General features: G+C 33.8%; 1 protein-coding gene across 1 annotated transcript in view; it reads right to left on the bottom strand.

Moving 5' to 3' along the window:
* The window catches only part of SLCO4C1 (solute carrier organic anion transporter family member 4C1), a 60278-nt gene that overhangs the window by 12572 nt on the left and 24805 nt on the right, over window positions 1–22901 (bottom strand). Inside the window, exons 3-8 of the mRNA XM_007455384.1 lie at window positions 13552–13734; window positions 7701–7797; window positions 5830–5951; window positions 4558–4670; window positions 2350–2494; window positions 1736–1931 (exon numbers count right to left, since the gene is read on the bottom strand). Of these exons, the coding sequence (XP_007455446.1) occupies window positions 1736–1931; window positions 2350–2494; window positions 4558–4670; window positions 5830–5951; window positions 7701–7797; window positions 13552–13734 (856 nt within the window). The remainder of the gene's footprint in view (window positions 1–1735; window positions 1932–2349; window positions 2495–4557; window positions 4671–5829; window positions 5952–7700; window positions 7798–13551; window positions 13735–22901) is intronic.

Below are 22901 nucleotides of genomic sequence, written 5' to 3' on the forward strand. Positions count from 1 at the left end.
ACCTCCACTGTGACTTCAAGCCTTATCTCTTTATTAATAGAATCTACACACACGCACACACATCCTGTGTGTGTGAATGTGCGTGTGTATGTGTGTATACTCACTTTCAGTTTTTTTCACCACTGAGAATGTGTATGTAATTAAGCTCTGTCTCTATGTCCCAGACCTTGATATCTCTCGATGACCAGCCCCCACATGCACCTCAAACTGACACCACCTCACTTGCTTTCCCTTCTGATTAGGCTAAGGCCACTCATCTGGTAGTGACTCTTGTTTAAGGTAGAAAATATCAGATGGATTCACATCCACATCATCTCTGCATCAAGGTGATAGAGTAGTATTAAACTATCCAGAAGTTTCTGTACTTCTAAAAGGAACATACAAAAAAAGTGGTTTCTTGGGTTACATTTGGGTAAAGTTTATAGGTGTCAATCAGTTTCTGCACAACTTACCTCTGTCTATCTTTCGACCTTTCCAGGTATCTTTCTATTTCCAGACACATGACCTAAGTGCCATTCAAACTGGTACCTTCACTTTCTAGCATTTATGTTTTGTCTTAACATATTCCTTTGCCGTTCCCTCTTTCCCAAATCTTTCTCTCTCAAGCTTTTTGTATACTTAGAGGATATTTTAGCCCCATTTCTCTATTATGCTATGAAGCCATTCCTAAATTTAATTAAAGAAACTGAAAAGTTCTTTTTAATTCCATAGGCTTTTATATCTCTCACCACCTAATTCATTGTTCATTCACTGTTTTGTTTCCCAATCTATCCTGCTACCCTGGAAACTCCGTTAGTGTAGGAATTTTGCCATAAAAGTCTGCCAGAGGAAGCAGTCGATGAATTGTTGAACAAATGTAATGGAGCTGGACTAAACATTGCTTTCAAACATTTTTCATTAATATAAAAGAATGACAGACATGAACAGTAGCTACAAATCATGATACTTGTTACTGGCAAACTTTTCAAAACAAACTTTTCCCTTTATTTAGGTTATCTGAATGCCATATTAATACAAAATTAGAGAGTCCTTGACCTGGAGCACCATCCCCTTCAACAGTCTCAAACACATATATTCAAACAATTAAAGCAGCACCGTGGGCCATAAAACACACTGCTGGGCAATGTCCTACAGCCTGATCCTCTGTTGTGGCTTAGGATTTCAAAGCAAAACAAACAAGGCAAGGAAAGATAAAATGGTCAAACCAGTTATAGGTAGAAATATATTTACAGGTCATAACAACAAGAAGTTATTTATTTCTCTATAATAAACATGAACTTCTGAAGTAAACACAACAGTGATTAGTATCACCTAGTTGTAGCTTCATTTTAATTTCTCTACTAGCCTATTTTCAATCCATCTAATAAGAGAATTTCACCATAGGGAGTTTTAAAATTTAAATCAATAGGAACATATAATGTGAAATTCTCCCTAGGATGTTGAATCCATTACGGACAAAGATTCTGTAATATTAATCTTTGTATCCCTGAGAATAGTACTCAGTACAGAACAGTTGTTTCTTAAGTTCTTTCTGAAAAAATATCCAACCGTTAATATGATATCAATTATTGAAACTAAAAATAAAAATTACATATTCTTACATAGGAAAAGCAGCCTTCCAATTTTTTTAAAAAGCCAATTTCTTATCATTTTATTTAAGAAAGCATATACTTGGAAATACACACATAGTTTATTACTCTGATATTAATATCAAAAAGCAGTGAAATATATTTACCCATTATATGATTCAGATACCCCTGCAAATGGCGCATTTTCACAGTTGGCATAAACAAATACAAAAGTCAGTGTAAGTGCAGTTATAGACATGAGCAAAGCAAACTTCATTATGATTTTACACGTCATTTTGAATTTCGAAACAAGGATACCACCCAAAATCTGACCAAGAGCAGCTCCGGGAATTAAAACAGTCCCTAATGAGAAAGAAGACACAGTGAGAAAACATACACGTATACTCAGTAATTTATACCAACAATTGGAAAACATCAAAAACAAGTAGTACTATGGTTTTAACATATGAAAGCACTCATGTGATTTAGAAACAACATGAGTAAATGAGTTAACAGTTATATTAAGTAAGAGATTAATAAAATTAATGTTTTGAATATTAAGATTAATATATATTCGCTTTAGCTCTGTATATAGCATTTGTATCTCTCAAATTCATACAATAGATTGTCTAATGTCAGAAAATTGGAAACTTTTATCAAAATCAGTGTAAAGTTTAAACTTCAAGGAGTGGACTATCCAAAATATTATGCTATTTTAATAAATATCTAATGTAGTAAAGTAAGATTATTACATTAAGCTAGAACAAAGAAAATGTTTTACCTGCAAGGGTAGCTGCAGAGCTGGAAGACAATCCAAACTGATTTTCTATAAATTTAGGTAAAAATGTAGCAAATCCAGTAGTAACTAAGGCTTCTGAACAAGTTGATAGAACTAAACACATAAAGACAGTATTCCTCATCAAATTCTAAAGAAAAAATACAGTTCACCAAATGAATAACTGTGATTATACTGCAAAATGCAGCATTAGAATGGTAGGTACCATGATGAAATAGCACATTTTAAATACATACAATATAATTATTTGTAAAATTTCAGCATTTTCTTTAGCGCAAAAGTATAAATACTGATCACTAATAGTTTTATAATACAATGTTGAGAAAATTTATACATGGAGCACCTAGAAAATTGACAGATGATTAAACAGTAGGGTGAATGTGCCTTGATCATATGCAACAGACCAGGGAAAGGAGGTAGAAGCTGGCTTGGAAAGTTCTCTTCCCCAGTCTTACTATATATCTCCATACAATAAATCTACCCCATATTCGATTTTTTAAAATTGTGTTCTGAATCCCTATGTCCAGTAAATGAAGAATTGACTGTGAGCAAAGATGAGAGTGGTCTCTAAGTATCAAACTTTTGGTATTGCTCCACAAGTATTGCTCTCGGTAGTTAAGTACCTTAGGTATAGAGTTAAGCAATTTTCAATAAGGGTCTATATTGCTGTAGTTCTCAGAACCTTATTAATCTACCAGAGGGGAGTGTAGAGATTCAGTTATTTCACAATATTTAACCATAAAGTGAAAAACCACAAAGTATAGTTCTAGAATATTCAATGCAAAAAAATTTAATAAAACTGAGCAACACACACACACAAAGGAGTCACAAAAAGGCAAGATAAGAGATTTAGAAGTCAGAGCCAGATGATCGAACATAAGAATAACAATAGCGACAAAAGGAAAAAAAGTACCTGAATGAAGAAATGCAATAATTTTTAAAAATAATGAATAGAAAATATTTAAGTTTTCAGATTGAAAAAGATAATGGACTCCAAGCAAGGATTAATGAAAAATGATACATATTTAGGAATAAACTAGTGAATTTCCTAAAATCAAAGAGAAATGAAAAAATTTACAAATTTGCAGATAGAAATAACTAAGAATCACATTAACTTGAAACTTCTCAACTGCAACATATTTAACTAGAAAAGAGCCAAACAACATCTACAGACTACTAGAATTAAAGGAGTATGATCTGAAAGTATCCATCCAGTCAGAAATATCATTCTGACATTCAAGGATACTTAGATGGCATCCTATCTGAGAAAAACCAGCAATAAAATGCTGTATCTATAGAGATCTGAATCAGAATCAAGATCTCAAAGCATGAGAACATAAGGATAAAAAAAGCATTGGTGAGTAATGACTCTTGATACATTTAAGAATTTATAAAATAAATTAAATAGAAATATATGAAATAGAACAGAACTACTATAAAAGAAAATAAAAGTAATTAGAATTAAAAATTATAAACAATCTCAGCAAAACACAAGAATGTGCCTGTATGGAAGAGGAGGAAGGAGAGTTAAAAAGTAGGATGAATGGAGTAAAAACATGTTAAGGCTTTCATTTGAGGAGGGAAAAAAATAATGAAAAGTAAATAAGTTCAAATCTTGAAAAGGTAAAATTATAAATTCCCTTATGTACAAAACTTTTATGATGCTAAATAGAAAGAATACTTCTCTGCCAAGTTCAATAAAACAGACCATAACACTTTTGTTTCTTTAACCTCAAATTCAAAACAAGCAACCAATAACCACCACTTCTTTCACAAGGGAAAAATATTGGTTTGGCATTCTCAAAAACGTATTTACAATTCAATGATAATTGATCCATCCATTACACAAGGGAAATGGCATGGGATAATGGACTACATGCTAACGCGGAACCAGAATATTGATATTGCCAATAAGATAACTCATGTTCTTCCAACCAATCTACTCTGGAATAGTTTTCCAAATTTACTCAAAGCACAATACAATTAAATCTGAAGAGGTTTTTATAAGAGCTAGAACTACAGTAAATAAGCCAGCAAGAGTGCATTATGATAATATTTGTGTGTATGGATATACTGTTTACATATATTTGTAATATATACATATATCTACATATGTATGTGTGTATAGCTGTGTGTGTGTGTGTGTGTGTGTGTGTGTGTGTGTGTGTGTGTGTGTGTACAGTGTTATTTTACCTTTAGAGCAGCTGGAAAATCTTTAAAACTTTGTCCAAAATTCCCATCTGTGTGTTGTAAAGAATTACTCTGATGAATCTGGGAAGTTTTTCCATCTTGAATTTCTGCTGTACCTAAAAAAATAGTAAATTTACCCACTCTATCTTCTTGCTTTCTAATGATTCTCATCCTTTATGCATTAAACAAAGAATGTTTAAAGCTTTTCTCTTCTACTCTAATTCTAACATGTTTTTTAGATGAAATAATATTTACTACCTATTATCATGTCTAACTTTTAATAATAGTACTGTGAATAAATCTGAGAAAACAGTCAATACATAGACTCATAAGTTGGATGGCCCAGGGTAGAAAGAAATCAACAAGTCCATCTACTTCTACTCTGCCTACTTTTCTTCTGCCCATTTCCAGAAGCTAATCATCTATCCTGTTACATCTATTCTGTTACATATAACAGAAACAACTAAATGCCTTCAGCCTGGAGAAAAATACTTCTATAGATATGTATATGAACCACATGATTATAAAGAAACAAAATCTCACAAAGGAACAGATATTCTTTTCTATTAATCTCTTCTTTTAGGACAGATTTTTAGTATTGAAATTTGGTGAAAATAAGTATACAAGGGCTTCCCTGGTGGCGCAGTGGTTGAGAGTCCACCTGCCGATGCAGGGGACACGGGTTCGTGCCCCGGTCTGGGAAGATCCCACATGCCGCGGAGTGGCTGGGCCCTTGAGCCATGGCCGCTGAGCCTGTGCGTCCGGAGCCTGTGCTCCGCAATGGGAGAGGCCACAACAGTGAGAGGCCCGCGTACCGCAAAAAAAAAAAAAAGTATTCAAAAGCATGACTTTGGTGACAATTGAAAAAAAAGTACTTGTACTATCATTAACAAATAATTAACATCAATAATTTAAAGCTGATTGGCTCTTGAAGTTACTAACTGAATACAAACTAATAGTTTAAAAGATATTATATCTCATATAAACATAAAGCAAGATTCCAGATACCACATAAGATACAAATTTAGTATTTAATAAAGAGGTGAATATGTACAGTTTTATTGGGTATTAAATAAAGAAAAACCATGAATATTAAGATTGTTACCCAATATTTCCTAAAATAAAGACAGATATTTAAAAGTTTGCATAGGCAGACAACTGAGATTCTATTTAAAAAAACAGTGAATTTTCTAGGGTTCTTAGTAATCATGTAGAAAGCAACACTTGGCCTAGAACTGGAATAAAACTCCCTGGTTTTAAAGAAAATATTTTTACCTGGTAAGTGTTTTGGAAAGCAAGAAAAAGGTATTATCAAAGACCAGGCAAAGAGCCAAGACATGAGAAATCCAATCCACCACGCCCCCAGCCATCGTGGATCATCCTCAGTGATATCAATGCTATATGACAGAAAAACAGGAGATAAAAGTCAACTCTATCTTGTTAATTAAAACTCAGTTACAATAATTATATAATTTATAATTCAAATGCATATATAGAGAAATATTATTATATTATCCAAAATTTCAAGTGGAGCCATTTTGAAGAATCACAATGGATATCAGGCATAAATGAGAGCTCTAAGAATAATGATTTACAAAGTATTCCACATGGCAAATACAACACAGAAGTTTTAAATATTTAATAGTAAATATATGTATGTTGACTATTTGAAAGCATGCATGGAATTTCTGAACATTCTTTATCTAACTTTGGCTACATTTTTCTTCTCTGAATATTATAATATATAGTATATATATAGAATACTAAATATATCTCACAGCGAATCACTGATTTTTGTTAAACGCCCATACACTATGCCCCAATTGTGGCATTCATTTGAATGTAAAATTCTTCTTAAAGTGATAATATATTAACAGTTTGTTATAATGGTTGTCATATTTTTATATCAACAGGCTCTTCCTCAAAACACATCATTTCTACAAATCATTTCACTCCACTGAAATTAAAACCCAGCTTTCTGCTCAAGGGCTTCCTCTGTACACCTTTTTATACAGTCTCTAAAAGATTAACCTAGGGCTACAAACATCAATATCTTTGTATTGTACCACCTTCTGAAATTTTTTATTAACCTACAGTCTCTAAAAGATTAACTTAGGGCTTCCCTGGTGGCGCAGTGGTTGAGAGTCCGCCTGCCGATGCAGGGGACACGGGTTCGTGCCCCGGTCTGGGAAGATCCCACATGCCGCAGAGCGGCTGGGCCCCTGAGCCATGGCCGCTGGGTCTGGGTGCCCGGAGCCTGTGCTCCACAACGGGAGAGGCCACAACAGTGAGAGGCCCACGTACCGCAAAAAAAAAAAAAAAAAAGATTAACCTAGTCTCTAAAAGATTAACCTGGGACTAACAAATCACATACTGTGACCATATTTTCTTATTCATTGCTCACAGTCATGCAAAGGACTGTGCAGTTACAGTAAAATGAGAAAATATGGCCTCAGCAAAGGCCACTAACTTCTCTATTCAGGAAAAGGAGAAGGTAACTCAGTGGGTAAGAAGAGGATTTTGAAGTCAAAAAGATCTACTTCATTTCATGCCTTGGCCACTTACCAAGTTCTGTGTATCAACTACCTTATAAGATTATTAAGAGGATTAAATAAAATGGCATGTAAAATTACATTACACACAAAACCTATGTTGTCTAGAACACAGTATGGGATAAACAAACATTACCTATTATTATCCTCCAATGTTACAGTTGTTAAAGCTGAACAATTGCGATCTCTATATTATCAGAGCTACTATAGCACTTAGTCTGAGAATCATAAACTCTAGAGACTCTTCAGGCTATCTACCTACAGCTAAATCTACTGAAAGCACAACTAATTTTAATTAAACTACTATTTTTGAACAAGGCACAGGGTACTGGTTATGTATTTTGAAAAATTCCACCATCTAACTATTAAGCATCCTTATTTGTAAATAAATACACTATACCAAGAGATGGTGTGGCATTAATTCGTGAAGCAATGCAGCCAAAATAGTACATAAAAATTGTGTGTATTCAGTTTTGTTTCCTGAAAAATCCCTCATGATATTCTGAAGAAATATTATAAAAATATTCCGTCTATGGTACTAACATGATTCAAATAATATAAATCTAAATAAAAGAAAAATAGAGATTGCCTTGCCTTTGTCCCAAATCAACATCAATGTACATGGTTAGCAACTGTCCTCCCAACACATAGCCAACAGCAGGGCCTAAAATTGACATGGAATAGCCAATTCCTAGAAAAAGAACAAAGACAATGAAAATGGTCATCTGTGGAACTTTGCTTTGAATGTCTGACAAGTGAAGAAAGAGAAATATTTTACTATAGAAAAACAAAATGATTAGAATTATATGAAAATTACACATATTTGTCAAGGAGCTTAAAATACATAATTCAATGTCAAATTTTTTAGACTACAATAATGACGGCAACAAATCCAATAATTATAAATTTATGAAAGTTATATCATGTTAACTCACAGCAGGGGTAGTTCATCTACTATTACCCTTTGTGAACAGTGATAGTAATTACTGGCTACAATTCTTACCGAAGAAAACAAAGTGAAATGAGAAGGCTTTTATATTCTGTACACATTCCAAAAGCATTCTATGGCAGCTGATTTAAAACCTGGATCTGGTTCATTAGTCTGTTTCTTAAAAGTAAACCATTAAACTCCTTCTCTTAGTGAATCTCCCATTTTAACTTGCAACAGAATTAAACTGACATTATTTCTCTGATATTTAAAACTTTGCCATATATAACTTTTTACTTTTTTTGTTAAAAAATTATGCATACATCAGTATCTTCATATACTACCACCTTCTGAATTTTTCTATTAATTACTGAGATTCTCGTTCTCATACACAAAAGAAAAGGAATATACCATACACAAAGTGAAGCATACAACAATGGTAAAAATGACTTATGTACTAGATCAAGCCTCCAAAGTAGAGGTCATTCAAGATGATCTGAAAACATATAAGAACTTTTATTTATCTATCAACTACCCTAATTTATATTATAACTATATATATATACACATATATATATATATATATATATATATATTTTTTTTTTTTTTTTTTTTTTTTTTGGGGGTTGGGGCGCAGGCTCAGCAGCCATGGCTCACAAGCCCAGCAGCTTCGCGGCATGTGGGATCCTCCCGGATCGGGGCACAAACCCATGTCCCCTGCATTCGCAGGCAGACTCTCAACCACTGCGCCACCAGGGAAGCCCATAACTGAATTTTTGAATGTAAAAAATGTATTGGTAGAAAATTTTAAGTATATGATTTATAAATAAGTATATACATATACGATTCATGCTCAAAAAATTTTATAGCTAAAAGTACATGATTAAAAATGCTGGAAATCAATGATTCCCAAATTATCTTTGGTGATAGATCCTTTTATAAATTATTTCCAAAAGGGTTTAGACTGATACATTTGTAAGGATACCTTATAATTTTTGTGGAAGTATAAAATTGCTATAGGGCTTCCCTGGTGGCACAGTGGTTAAGAATCTGCTTGCCAGTGCAGGGGACATGGGTTCCGGCCCCGGGCCGGGAAGATCCCACATGCTGTGGAGCAACTGGGCCCGTGCGCCACAACTGCTGAGCTTGCGCTCTAGAGCCTGTGGGCCACAACTACTGAAGCCCGTGCGCCTAGAGCCCATGCTCTGCAACAAGGGAGGCCACCACAATGAGAAGCCTGCGCACCACTATGAGGAGTGGCCCCCACTTGCCGCAACTAGAGAAAGCCCACGAGCAGCAACGAAGACCCAACACAGCCTAAATAAATAAATAAATAAATAGATCTATTAAAAAAATTGCTATAAAAGTTTCTAAAAGTTTATTTTCATTTTTTGACTTCCTTCATGTTGGCATGGATCTATGTAATTCACACTGAATAGCACTATCTACATCACCTGCTTTCTCAGTCCTCAGCAATTACTCCTTGGTTAACAATAAAGAATGCTTTGCATATGTTCACAAATATGTTCATAAAAGAAATATATCAAGAAAGCAAAGAATTTAAAGTTTTCAACTGATGAAAGGTGAATTTGCTATGACCCCAAAATTAAAAATTCTGGTAATGGTGGATGGACTATGGTAAACTAGCATTTCCAACCAAATTGCCCACTAAGAAAAACTTTTAAAAACTGTAAAAATTATTTTTAAATATAAGGCAGATAAAAATAGTGAAGGACCACTGTGTTAAGATTCTTAAGAAGACAGAGATTTAACAAAAATTGGGACTGATATTTTTTCCTGGATACGTCAGCTAATTCTATAAGAGGCACTGGGAGGGTAAACTGTCCTTTGCTAGTCTCTAGGAAGTAGGGAAACAAAAGTTGCAGTTTAGGGAGTAGAGTTTATAAACTTTCCCTGTCCTATATTTTAAGTTGGCACCTACAAGGCTATACTCTAAAAGCAAGGATGTGTTAGAAGTAGACTGGCTCACAGAGTAAGTGCGGTTTAGCACTTACTCAGTCCCTGAAATTAGATAAAGGGCATCCCAGATTGTAGTGTTCCCATGTACGACAGAGGTGGGAAAGTTATTAAAAGACACACAGAGTGATTCTAAAAAAAAATTCTAGAACTATAAAATGCATTTGTCACAATAAAAATGAAATGGATCCACAGCAGATTACTTAGAACTGAACTACTACTAAACTGGAAAATATATTATTAAATCAGTAAATATTTATCAAGAAGCACAGAAAAAACACAGGATAGAAAATACAGAAAAGATAGTAAAGGAGAAAGAATACATTAAAAAAAAAATCAAAACCCACAAAGGCCTACCATACATGTAATTGGAGTAACTGGAGTTACATAGGAAATATTCCAAAACCAACGAAAAATATCAAGCAATATATTCATGAAGTCATATAAGTTCAAAATAGATGAAATAAATGGAATCTTGCACCTATACACTCATAGTAAATAAAACAAATGAAAATCAAATACAAGAAAAGAATCTTAAAAATGGTAAACATACATAAGAAACAGTGGAAGTGAATACAGTAGGATAGCACTTTTAAAGTACTGAAAGAAAATTAATGGCCAGCTAATTATCTATTCCCAGTGAAAATATTCATCAGGGAAAAGGGTAAAAAAAAACTAGATGAAAAACTAAGAGAATTCATCACAAGCAGACTGTTCCAATAAATTAACTCAAGACTGTTCTTCATGTTAAAGGAAAATGATCCCAGACTGAAACTCAGAGTAGCAAAGGAAAGGAGCAATAAAAAAAGGTAAACATGTTTATAAAAGTGGATCAATATTTTTAAATAAAACAATAATACTTATTTCAGGAATTTAAATATAGAAGGGATTACAGTACACAGAAATAATTGAATAAATGTTGGGAAAGGAATAAATTTAAAGGGTTTTAAGACCTATGTGATGACTAGGAATGTGATAAAAGTATCAATTCACATTAGAATTTCATAAAATCAAGTTTGCATATAAGGTAATTAGCAGATGAACAGTAAAAGAGCATATACCTAGGAAGTTAATAGAGGAGAGAAATGAAATAATAAATATCAAATTATCAAAAAGAAAGAAAAAAGGGGCAAGAAATAAGAGTGTAGAGCAGATAGGAAGCACATATTAAGATGAAAGATTTAAACACAAAATAACATTAAATGAATTTAAAAGTTCAATTAAAGGACAAAAATTGTAAACCCCAAAAAAGCGTTTAAAGAGGAAAAGGTTGTGAGGCTAGAGATGCTGTGTAACCACTTTTTTCCTTCATTCTAATAGGTAGCAAATTTTGACTGTTTTCATTTTGCCTATTTTTGCCTTGTTACATAAAATTGTTTCACATAGAGGAAGGCATGCTACCAGTAATATATACTATTTTAAAAGAAATAAAGAAGGGAGGAAGATTTTGGAAATGGGGAAATGTATACAAATATAAAAAGCATACGAAAGGATTTCAATCAACAAAACCTAATTACTCAATGAAAAGTATCAGTTATCTGAAATTGAAAAAAATTAAAATGAGTTTCCCAGTTTTGTTACTTTTTGTTTTTTTCCTTTACTCTCAAAAATTACCATTCAATGAATTCCTACAGTACAAGAAAAAGATAAGGTAGCAGGCCTTGTGGCTGCTATCTTTAGAAAGACCTGCTTGCAAGTTTGGCTCTCGTCTGGCATCTGGGATCTTAAATGTCCAGAGAGATGCCACAGTTCCCAAATTAATAAAGGTGGCTCATTGTGCTCAAACTGTTCGTGTAAACAATGTGGTTTTGTTGAACACTTGTATTCCTTCTGAGAGTCTAGAAATTTTCTATGTGCAAGGCAGAGGGTTCCTACATGATCAACTACCAATAAAATCCTTGGGCGTTGAATCTCTAATGAACTTAGCTGGTAGAAAACATTTCATACATGCTGTCACAACTCCTGGCCGGAGGAATTAATTTCAATCCGTAGGGGGCTCCATGAGGAGGGAGTGGATTCTTGTAAGCTTGCAGCTGGTTGTCTCTACTTCACCTCATGTACCTTTTTCCTCTGCTGATTTTGCTTTGTATCTTTCTGCTGTGATAAATCATAGCCCTGAGAACTGTCAAGTCCTAGAGAATTTCAAATCTGGGATGGTTTCATGGGGCTTCACCCCACCTTCCCATGCTTAAATAATTTTTGAATAACTTCATATTTTGTGTGTTACTAAAATATAAAGATTGAAATTGTTTTATGAGAAATACTGATTAGAAGAGGACCTCAGAAAGAAAATCTGTGAACTGGAAGAGTGAAAAGCATCACTAGTAGCTAACTGAAATAAAAGCACTGTTAAATTAGTAAATGGAGAAGTTGTACAGATCAGCCAGAACGTGTAAAGAGAGAGCATCAGATCTTGCAGAGAGACCAAAGCAAAGCAAGTAGAGAAAACAGGTAGAAGTGTAGTGGTTTCCATATCAAAGATGAGCCTAAGAGATTAGTACCCTCTATCAGGGCTGCATTGAACACACTTGGCTTCCAGTGACTATGGCAATAGGTCTTTGTTATAGACTGAGAGTTTGTGTCACCCCAAAATTCATATGTTGAAACCTAATTCCCAATGCAATTGTATTTGGAGGTGGGGCCTTTGGGAAGTGATTAGGTCATAAGAGTGGAGCCCTCAAAAAGGGATTAGTGTGCCCTTAAAAGAAGGCCCCCAGAGAGCTCCCTTGTCCCTTCTGCCATGGCTAAAAGTCAGCTGTCTATGAACCAAGAAATGGGTCCTTACCAGATACTAAATCTATGGGCACCCTGATCTTATATTTCTCAGCCTCCAGGGTTGTGACAAATAAATTTCTCTTGCTTGGAAGCCAAATAGTCTATGGTATTCTGTTATAGTAGTCCAAATGGACTAAGTCCCCTACATTAGGATAATAGACTGATAAAGTGAAAATTCATGTGCAAATAAATTACACATTAATTTGGATGTAGGGCCATGCATGGTCTAGTTAACTCTACATTCCAGGAACTTCAGGGATGGAATTTAAGAGTAACTTGTACTAAGAATTAGTTCACAAAGGAAAAAAATTGAGTCATACATAAAAAGCATTAATCTGAAATGGAGAACTCCACAGGAGTTTCTGAGTACCATTGTGTGGTTTCTTTTGTTGACTCTAGTCAAGTCCACGTAGGATGAAATAAGTCAGTAGAACAGCAGAGCTCTATCCCCACACCTGTATAAATTAGCCTGGGGTACATTCCAGCAATCTAGACAGCCTACTGCTTAGATGGCGCTTCCGGGAAGGCTGGCATGCCCCCCACAGGAAACAGAGCAGGATCTCAATAAAAATCATAACTGCATTCAACTGAAGGACATGATACATCAGCATATAATTAAACAAAAAAAGTAATATTGCATTTACCAAATGTAAATACCTATGAAATCATAACTTCTTAATAAGTGTATGTTATGCTTTACTTATAAATTAAACAAGCAATAAGATAAAATGACACCGAGACATTAACATTACAGAGCAAACTTACCTATATAGAGAGAAGATTTGTGGGTGGGCACAGAATCATCAATAAAGGCTGTTCCTAGGGTATAAAGAGGAGTTCCTCCTGTTCCCAGAAATAGTTGTCCCAAAATAAAGACATACAAGTAGTAGAAAAGTGAAGAACTTGAAGCAGTACAGCTGGTTTTATTCTTTGCTGTTAAGCATGTATCTTTAGGGGGAAAAAAATTGTGAATTTATCAAAATTTTAGCTAATAATTTAAATATCTTACAAATTATACTTGCCTAACATAACCTTCCTTATTTCTTCCAATCACTTCACTTTGATTATACTTAAAATATTCAAAAATACATACATTATTAAAAAAATTTATGAAACATTACATCAAAATTTAGAAAATACAGAACAAAACTGAGAAACATTACTTAAGAACGAAAATTAACAAATTGTGTAAACACAAGTGAATCAAGTGGTGCCAGGGAAGGACAGTTTTCAAATTGAAGGGAAAAAAAAACACTAGACTTGATTTTTTTACAAGTCATAAATACAATATGACCATCGTATTGATTTTTTCTTTAAAAAGATTTTTTTTTGTTACCACCATATTGATTTTATCAATCAGCATCTTAAACACATTTGAAAAGTGTACTTAGACTATAGGATATTGTGGCCAAAACAGTAATTCTCAATATTCACTACATGAGACTCCCATGGTGGCACAGTGGTTAAGAATCAGCCGCCTGCCAATGCAGGGGACACGGGCTCGAGCCCTGATCCGGGAAGATCCCACATGCCGCTGAGCAAAAAAGCCCGTGTGCCACAACTACTGAGCCTGCACTCTAGAGCCCGTGAGCCACAATTACTGAGCCCACGTGCCATAACTACTGAAGCCCGTGCGCCTAGAGCCCATGATCTGCAGCAAGAAAAGCCACCGCAATGAGAAGCCTGTGCACCGCAACCAAGAATAGCCAACGCTCGCCGCAACTAGAGAAAGCCCTCGCACAGCAATGAAGACCCAACGCGGACAAAAATTAATTAATTTTTTAAAATATTCACTACAAAGCAGTTATATTTACAAGCTGTGCCTACTTCTTTTTTACAGGTCAAACTATTTTATTACATTTATATTTTGAAGCAATCTTTGAGTCCATAGGATGTTTATTTGAATATTTTAAAAGGAAAAATTGTTATTATTTTTTCTTTTTTTCCTTTTATGGAAGTAGATTTACAATGTTGTGTTAGTTTCTGGTGTTTAGCAAAGTGACTCAGTTATACATATATATATATATATATATATATATTCTTTTTCATATTCTTTTCCATTATGGTTTATTACAGGATATTGAATGTATTTAGCTCCCTGTGCTATACAGTAGGACCTTTTTGTTTATCTATTTTTATATAGATTGTATCTGCTAATCCCAAACTCTTAATTTATCCCTCACCCACCCGCTTTCCCTAAGGGGGGGGTAACCCTAAGTTTGTTTTCTATGTCTGTGAGTCTGTTTCTGTTTTACAAATAAGTTCATTTGTATTGTATTTTACATTCCACATATAAATGATATCATATGAAAAATAAATAAATAAATAAATAAATGATATCATATGGTACTCATCTTTCTCTCTCTGGCTTACTGCACTTACTATGATAATCTCTAGGTCCATCCATGTTACTGCAAATGGCATTATTTCATTATTTTTTATGGCTGAGTAATATTCCATTTTATATATGGAGTCTTCTTTATCCATTCATCCATCAATGTACATTTATGTTGCTTCCACGTCTTGGCTATTGTAAATAGTGCTGCTATTAACATTGGGGTACATGTATCTTTTCAAATTATATGCCCATGAATGGGACTGCTAGATCATGTGGCAACTCTGTTTTTAGTTTTTTAAGGAAACTTCATACTGTTTCCACAGTGGCTGCACCAATTTACATTCCCACCAACAGTGTAAGAGGGTTCCCTTTTCACCACACCCTCTCCAGCACTTGATATTTGTAGATTTTTTAATGATGGCCATTTTAACCAGTGTGAGGTGATACCTCATTGTAGTTTTGATTTGCATTTCTCTAATAATTAGTGATATTGAGCATATTTTCATAAACCTATTGACCATGTGTATGTCTTCTTTGGAGAAATGTGTATTTAGGTCTTCTGCCCATTTTCTGATTGGGTTGTGTTTTTTGTTATTGAGTTGTATGAGCTGTTCATATATTTTGGAAATTAAGCCCTTGTTGGTCGCATCATTTGCAAATATTTTCTCCCAGTCTGTAGTTTGTCTTTTCGTCTTGTTTACGGTTTCCTTTGCTGTGCAAAAGCTTATACGTTTGATTAGGTCCCATTTGTTTATGTCTGCTTTTATTTCTGTTGCCTTGGGAGACTGACCTAAGAAAACATTGCTACAATTTATGTTAGGGAATGTTTTGTCTATGTTCGCTTCTAGGAGTTTTATGGTGTCATGTCTCGTATGTAAGTCTTTAAGCCATTCTGAGTTTATTTTTGTGTATGGTGTGAGGGAGTGTTCTAACTTCATTTATTTACATGTGGCTGTCCAGCTTTCCCAACCCCACTTGCCGAAGAGACTGTCTTTTTCCCATTGTATATTCCTGCCTCCTTTGTCGAAGATTAATTGACTGTAGGTGTGTGGGTTTTTTCCTGGGGGTCTCCATTCTGTTCCACTGATCCGTGTCTGTTTTTGTGCCAGTACAACACTGTTTTCATTACTGTAGCTTTGTAGTATTGTCTGAAGTCTGCGAGGGTTATGCCTCCAGCTTTGTTCTTTTTCCTCAGAATTGCTTTGACAATTCTGGGTCTTTCATGGTTCTGTATAAATTTTAGTATTATTTGTTCTAGTTCTGTGAAAAACGTCATGGGTAATTTGATAGGGATTGCATTAAATCTATAGACTGCTTTGTGTAATATGGCCACTTTAACAATATTAATTCTTCCAGTCCAAGAGCATATGATATCTTTCCATTTCTTTAAATTATCTTCAGTTTTCTTTATCAATGTTTCATAGTTCTCAGCATATAAGTCTTTCACCTCCTTGGTTAGGTTTATTCCTAAGTATTATATTTTTTTAATGCAATTTTAAAAGGGATTGTCTTTTTACTTTCTCTTTCTGATATTTTATTGTTAGTGTAAAGAAATGCAACAGATTTCTGTATGTTAAACTCGTATCCTGCTACCTTGCCGAATTCTTTTACCAGTTCTAGCGGTTTTTGTGTGGAGTCTTTAGGGTTTTCTATATATCATATCATATCATCTGCATATAATGATAACTTTACCTCTTCCTTTCCAATTTAGATACCTGAGAAATAGTTATCTTTAGGATTTGATTAAAATCTTTTTAAAAAATCACATTCAGTGGCTTCCCTGGTGGTGCAGTGGTTGAGAGTCCACCTGCCGATGCAGGGGACATGGGTTTGTACCCCGGTCCGTGAAGATCCCACATGCCGCGGAGCGGCTAGGCCTGTGAGCCATGGCTGCTGAGCCTGCGCGTCCGGAGCCTGTACTCCACAATGGGAGAGGCCACAACAGTGAGAGGCCCCTGTACCGCAAAAAAAAAAAAAAAAAAAAAAAAAATCACATTCAAAGCCTGGGTATTAAAGTAAATCCATATTTCCTAAACTCATCATATAATATTAATGAACTAAGAGATTTGTTAAAAATATATTTCCAACCCTTTCCCTTTGAATCTGGTGTAGTATCCAGGAATTTTTATTTTAACAATGGCCTCAGCTAATTCTATTTTCATTTCCTTGATATCAGATCAAGATTTATTATTTCCTGATTGATGAGACATAAGGCCCCTAAAGCACCAATCCTGAATATTCTTTACTGGTTCACTGTCATCAAATTTTCAGATGCAAATTCTATGCATAAAAATATATTTTTAAAATTTTGTATTTAAAATATACTCTATAATACTGTATATATTCATGTTATAAGAGGTTGATGGATATTTTGGCAGATTATTTATTTATATTTATAACTGGGCTAGGTCTGCATTATTTGTGATATTTCCCTGGTCATGTCAAACATTTGAATTATAGTTCTCGGTTTCAATATTCACTTTCCTGGAGGTAGTAGATTAGACTAACAATCTCTTATTATTTGATTTGTTATTTGCAAATTGTTCATTTTGCAAAACTGAACATACATACATGCATTATTGGTTTACTATTTTCTCCTATTTCCTTTTTATAATAGGTAAATTGCCTTTAGGAAAAAATCTGTCTGTAGTAATCTGGTAGACTTTTTGATTATAAGAGTATTCTGCAGGGTTTTGGTGTTTTTTGTTTCTCCCAGAGGCACTAATCAATTGGTTTCAACCTGCTTGTTTAAATAAATTTTAAATAAAACAGAAGAATACCAAGAAAAAATCCAAGCTCTCCCTTACCTCTGCCTGCCTCTATTTATGCTCTCCCATGTCACTCAGATGAACGCAATAACCCCTGTTAACAGTTCCTTTGATCATTTTTCAGACATTTTCTCACATTCACATGTTTTATATCCATTTACATTTTTACATATGTATGATCATACTAAACATACTATCCTTATATTAACAACTTCCAGTTTTCACTTCTTATGTCCTAGAAATCCTTGATGTTGGAACTTAAAGCTGTATTTAAATTTCTTTGTTGGCACTGTTATAATATTCCACAGCATAAATGTGATTTATTTACCAAGTCCACAACTTCTGTTTTTTTTTTAAGTTTGCTTGTATGCTTTCTTTTTAACATCTTTATTGGAGTATAATTGCTTTACAGTGTTGTGTTAGTTTCTGCTGTATAACAAAGTGAATCAGCTATATGCATACATATATCCCCATATCCCCTCCCTCTTGCATCTCCCTCCCAACTTCTATTTAATAATAATATAACATATATTATTAATATTATATTATACATACATTTAGGTCAAAACAATGTTGTGATGAATATTTTTAAAATTTATCTTGGCATATTTGGGCAAGCCTATCGTAGGACAGGTTCCAAAAAGTGGAACTGCCGGGTCAACGTGTATAAATATTTATATTTGATTTGCCAAGTTGCCATAACAAAGAGTTATAAATATATGCATTCCCATTAGCAATGCAGCAACACCTTTGAAAAAATCTTCAGTGAACTTAAGCATTTTTCTGTATGTTTATTGGCCACCTCCATGTTTTTCTGTGAACTAACTTCTCAAATTTACTTCAGAGCTTCTGAGTTTGATATCTGACTTATAAAAGTCTTCCCTTTGTCCATGATTACATATAAATTTATTTATGTTGGGTTTTATCCTAGCATTTTTAACTACTTTATTTTTTAATTCATATGTAATATATTTTAGTGGGAAAAGACAGGGATTATAGCATTGTGTTGGATTAACCAAAGAGTACATATTTTGTTAGATTTCCTATGTATGGGTTTATTTCTGGATAATCAGTTTCATGTCACTGATCTTTGCAGTCCCTCTCCACAGATCTGTTTTAAGTACTTCAGCTGTCTAAGGTTTGTGGGTATCAATATTTTAGCCCGGCTATATCCCATTTTACAGTACTACATGAAAGGTTCTTTAACAGTTAACAGATCTTATTTTATCATTTTTCCCAAATAAACAAGGCCTAAGATCTACTTATGAAAACTACTGTATCCAATATATTACTCTCTCTGCATTACTTCTGAATAATTTCCTTCTTTTACTTTTCCTAGAATTGATAAAAATTGATAATGAGATGTCAAGCCACAGAAAGGCATGGATGTATCTTAAATGTTTATTGCTAAGTGAAAGAATCCAGTCCACAAAGGATACAAACTTTATAATTCCAAATATATGACAATCTGGAGAAGTAAAACTACAGAAATAGTTGCCAAGGGAAGAGGGGAGGGAGGGTTGAACAGATGAAGCACCACAGGATTTTTTTAGGGTAGTAAAACTATTCTATATGATGGTTTGATTGTGGATATACGACACTAGTCATATATTTGACTAGTATTTGTCAAAATACATTGAACTTTATAGTACAAAGAGTGAACTTTACACACATTTTTAAAAATCATTTAAGAGACCAAAAGTTTCCAGGAGGAAAGGTAGAATGTGACAAAAGGATCTAACTGTAATACAAATGTATGAAACAACCTCACTAAGGAGAGTGGGGGTAAGGGTGCTGACCTAAGTAACTTTGGAATGAGTGGAGTCTGCAAGACTAAAGGCAAAAGTAACTATATATAATCACTGTATTCTAGATGATAAAGTTATTTCCCATTCCGTAATTAAAGAAACCAGGGCCCACTGGAGAAATAGCTGATTTTAGGACTGGAGCAGGAAATATATAGAATGAGCCTGCAGCACCTCAGAGTGAAAGAAAATAAGGAAAACAAAGAAAAATATCTGCAATGATGGAGGTATGTCAAAGGTACACAGGAGCCAACCGAAAAAACTCCAGGTAGACAAAGCTGGAATAATTTGAGCAACAAAATGAAGTTGCATTGGATTATAATCTAATGTAAAATATAAATCCATGCAGCCACACTGAAAAAAAATAATTGAATAAATAAATAAATGTGGGAGAAGAGACAAATGTCTAATGCAGAATAACTCCGAGTAATTTATGTAGATACTGCATCCTCAAAGAGATGGCACATAACACTCCATTTCTGAAATGTTGGGTGCACATAGTGACTTTCTTCCAAATCGTATAGTATAGAAAGTAGGAAAAGAGTTACTTCACAATGGATTAACCTGAAAAATACTACCTGAGTCAGGTGATCAAGGTTATCATCAAGAGTGATAAGTGATGTTGATAGCATGTACCCTTCATATGATGTGATGAAAATGGCATCTTGCCTGTGTGGTCCTCCCCCTGAAAATCCTATAAAGCCAGTCTAATCACAGGAAAAACATCAGACAAATCCCAGCTGAGGGACATTTTATAAAATATCTGACCAGCACTCCTCAAAACTGCTATGGTCATCAAAAAAAGAGAGAAAAATCTGAGAAATTATCACAGCCACAAAGAGCCAAAGGGACATGAGAACTACATGTAATAAGGTATACTGGATCAGATCCTAAAACAGAAAAAGGAAACTAGGTAAAACTAAGTAGATCTACATAAAGTTTGGACTTCAGTTAACAAGTAGAAAATTTAATAAATGACGTATCAATATTAATTCATTAATCATAAGAAATGTAGCATACAAAGTAAGATGTGTTAATAATAGGGGAAAATGGTTGTGGTATATATGGAAACTATACTATCTTCACAATTTTTCCGTAAATCTAAAACTGTTCTAAAAAGGCAAGTTTATTAATATTTTTTAAAGTATAGAATAAAACAGCCAATTACAGATAAAGGCTTAAGCTTTCATAAAAATTAAAAATAAATAAATAAATAAATATACAGCAGCAATTTTTATTAAGCAGATACTACCAGAAATGCAAAAATAGACATAAAAAGTTAAAACAGCAGACTAATGTTCATCTTTCCCAGTCCAAGACAGCAAATTATTAAAAATAAGCAATGATAGAGCAGGCCTAAACAGTATAATTAGTACCACTGAATTTAGGAAAACATGTCAAATTCTAGTCTCTTATAAAACTGTGTCTTCCATTTTTAGATACCATGGACAATTCTAAAAAAACCTGACCAAATATTATGCAACAAAAATATCAGTATACAATCCAAAGAGTAAATAACAATAATACTCTATGACCAAAATGGAAAAAAAAAAAGCTAGATACTTTTAAGACAAAAAAGCTAGATACTTTTAAGACAACAGAAAATGAAAATTCCTTCTATATGGAATTCAAAAAAATTAAAAACTCTATTAAACTATTCTTTGATCAAAAAATTATAATTACAAAATTTCTCAGAAATGATACTAGAAACAAACCACATTGAAATTTATACGCTATAACTAAAGTAGTTCTTATAAGAAAACCATCTCATTGAAACAAAAAAAGACCCCCGAAAAAAGAAGTCAAAATAAAAAACACATTAAAATAAATTGCACATTAATGAGTTGCCCCCAGCACTAACACCACTGGCACTAGATGAGTTTATCATAGAAGAGCGATGGAGAAGATAACATGCAAAAGAATATCTAGGAAAAAGAAATACTGAAAAAAGCAAGCAATTAAGAGGCATCTCTAATAAAAAGCAATAAAGAATTAACAAAGGGGGGACTTCCCTGGTGGTGCAGTGGTTAAGAATCTGCCTGCCAATGCAGGAGACCCGGGTTTGAGCCCTGGTCCAGGAAGATCCCACATGCCACAGAGCAACCAAGCCCATGTGCCACAACTACTGAGCCTGCGCTCTAGAGCCCATGAGCCACAACTACTGAAGCCCGCACGCCTAGAGCCCGTGCTCCACAACAAGAGAAGCCACCACAATGAGAAGCCCGCGCATCGCAATGGAAGAGTAGCCCCCGCTCGCTGCAACTAGAGAAAGCCCGTGTGCAGCAACAAAGACCCAATGAAGCCAAAAATAAATAACAAAATAAATTTATTTAAAAAAAAGAATTAACAAAGGAATAGAAATCTGATTAATAAAATGTAATAATAAAATTCACACAAAAATAAATCCTTTGAAATAATCAGTAAAATAAACCACTAGCTAACATAATGAGGAGAAATTACATATATACAAATAATACATGAAAAAAAGAATTAAACTATGAAGAGAAGAAATTTTTTAAAAATCACAAGAAACTACTTAGAACAAATTACTAGCATATTAATTTGAAAACCTAAAATGGTTAATTACCAAGCCCAGATAGTTTCAGAGATGAATTTTACCAAAACTTTATATATTAAATAATAATCATGACAATAAATGATAAACTTAACACTACTTAACCTATTCCAGAACATAGAAACAAGATAAAAATTACCAAAATATTTTTGCTGATTACAAATTGATAATAACGTGTGAAAAAGATTAACAACACCGAAGAAAACCATAGACCAATCTCATATCTGAATATCAATGCAAAAAAATCATAAACAAAATATTAGCAACAAAATCCAGCAACATATATGAAAAATACAGCATGTCTTTTTAAAGAAGCACATTAGGAAGTCTATTAAAATTTAACATATTAGATCTAATTAGAAAAATCAAATGATCAGTTTCATAGATTTCAAGTAGAAAACTGACAAACTGACAAATGTCAACATAAAATAGGAATAGACATTTCTTTAACATGATCAAACATATACGTATATAAGTGTGTATACATACATATGTATGTATATGCACACATATACGCTGCTAAAATCAGGAGTAAGACAAGGATGTGCCCTAACTCTGCAACTTTTCATATTGTATTGGAAGGAAAGAGAAAGGAACTAGAGGCCTATGAATTGGAAATCAAGAGGTAA

This window comes from Lipotes vexillifer, unplaced genomic scaffold, assembly GCF_000442215.2.
Source record: "Lipotes vexillifer unplaced genomic scaffold, Lipotes_vexillifer_v1.1 scaffold499, whole genome shotgun sequence".
NCBI lineage: Eukaryota > Metazoa > Chordata > Mammalia > Artiodactyla > Lipotidae > Lipotes > Lipotes vexillifer.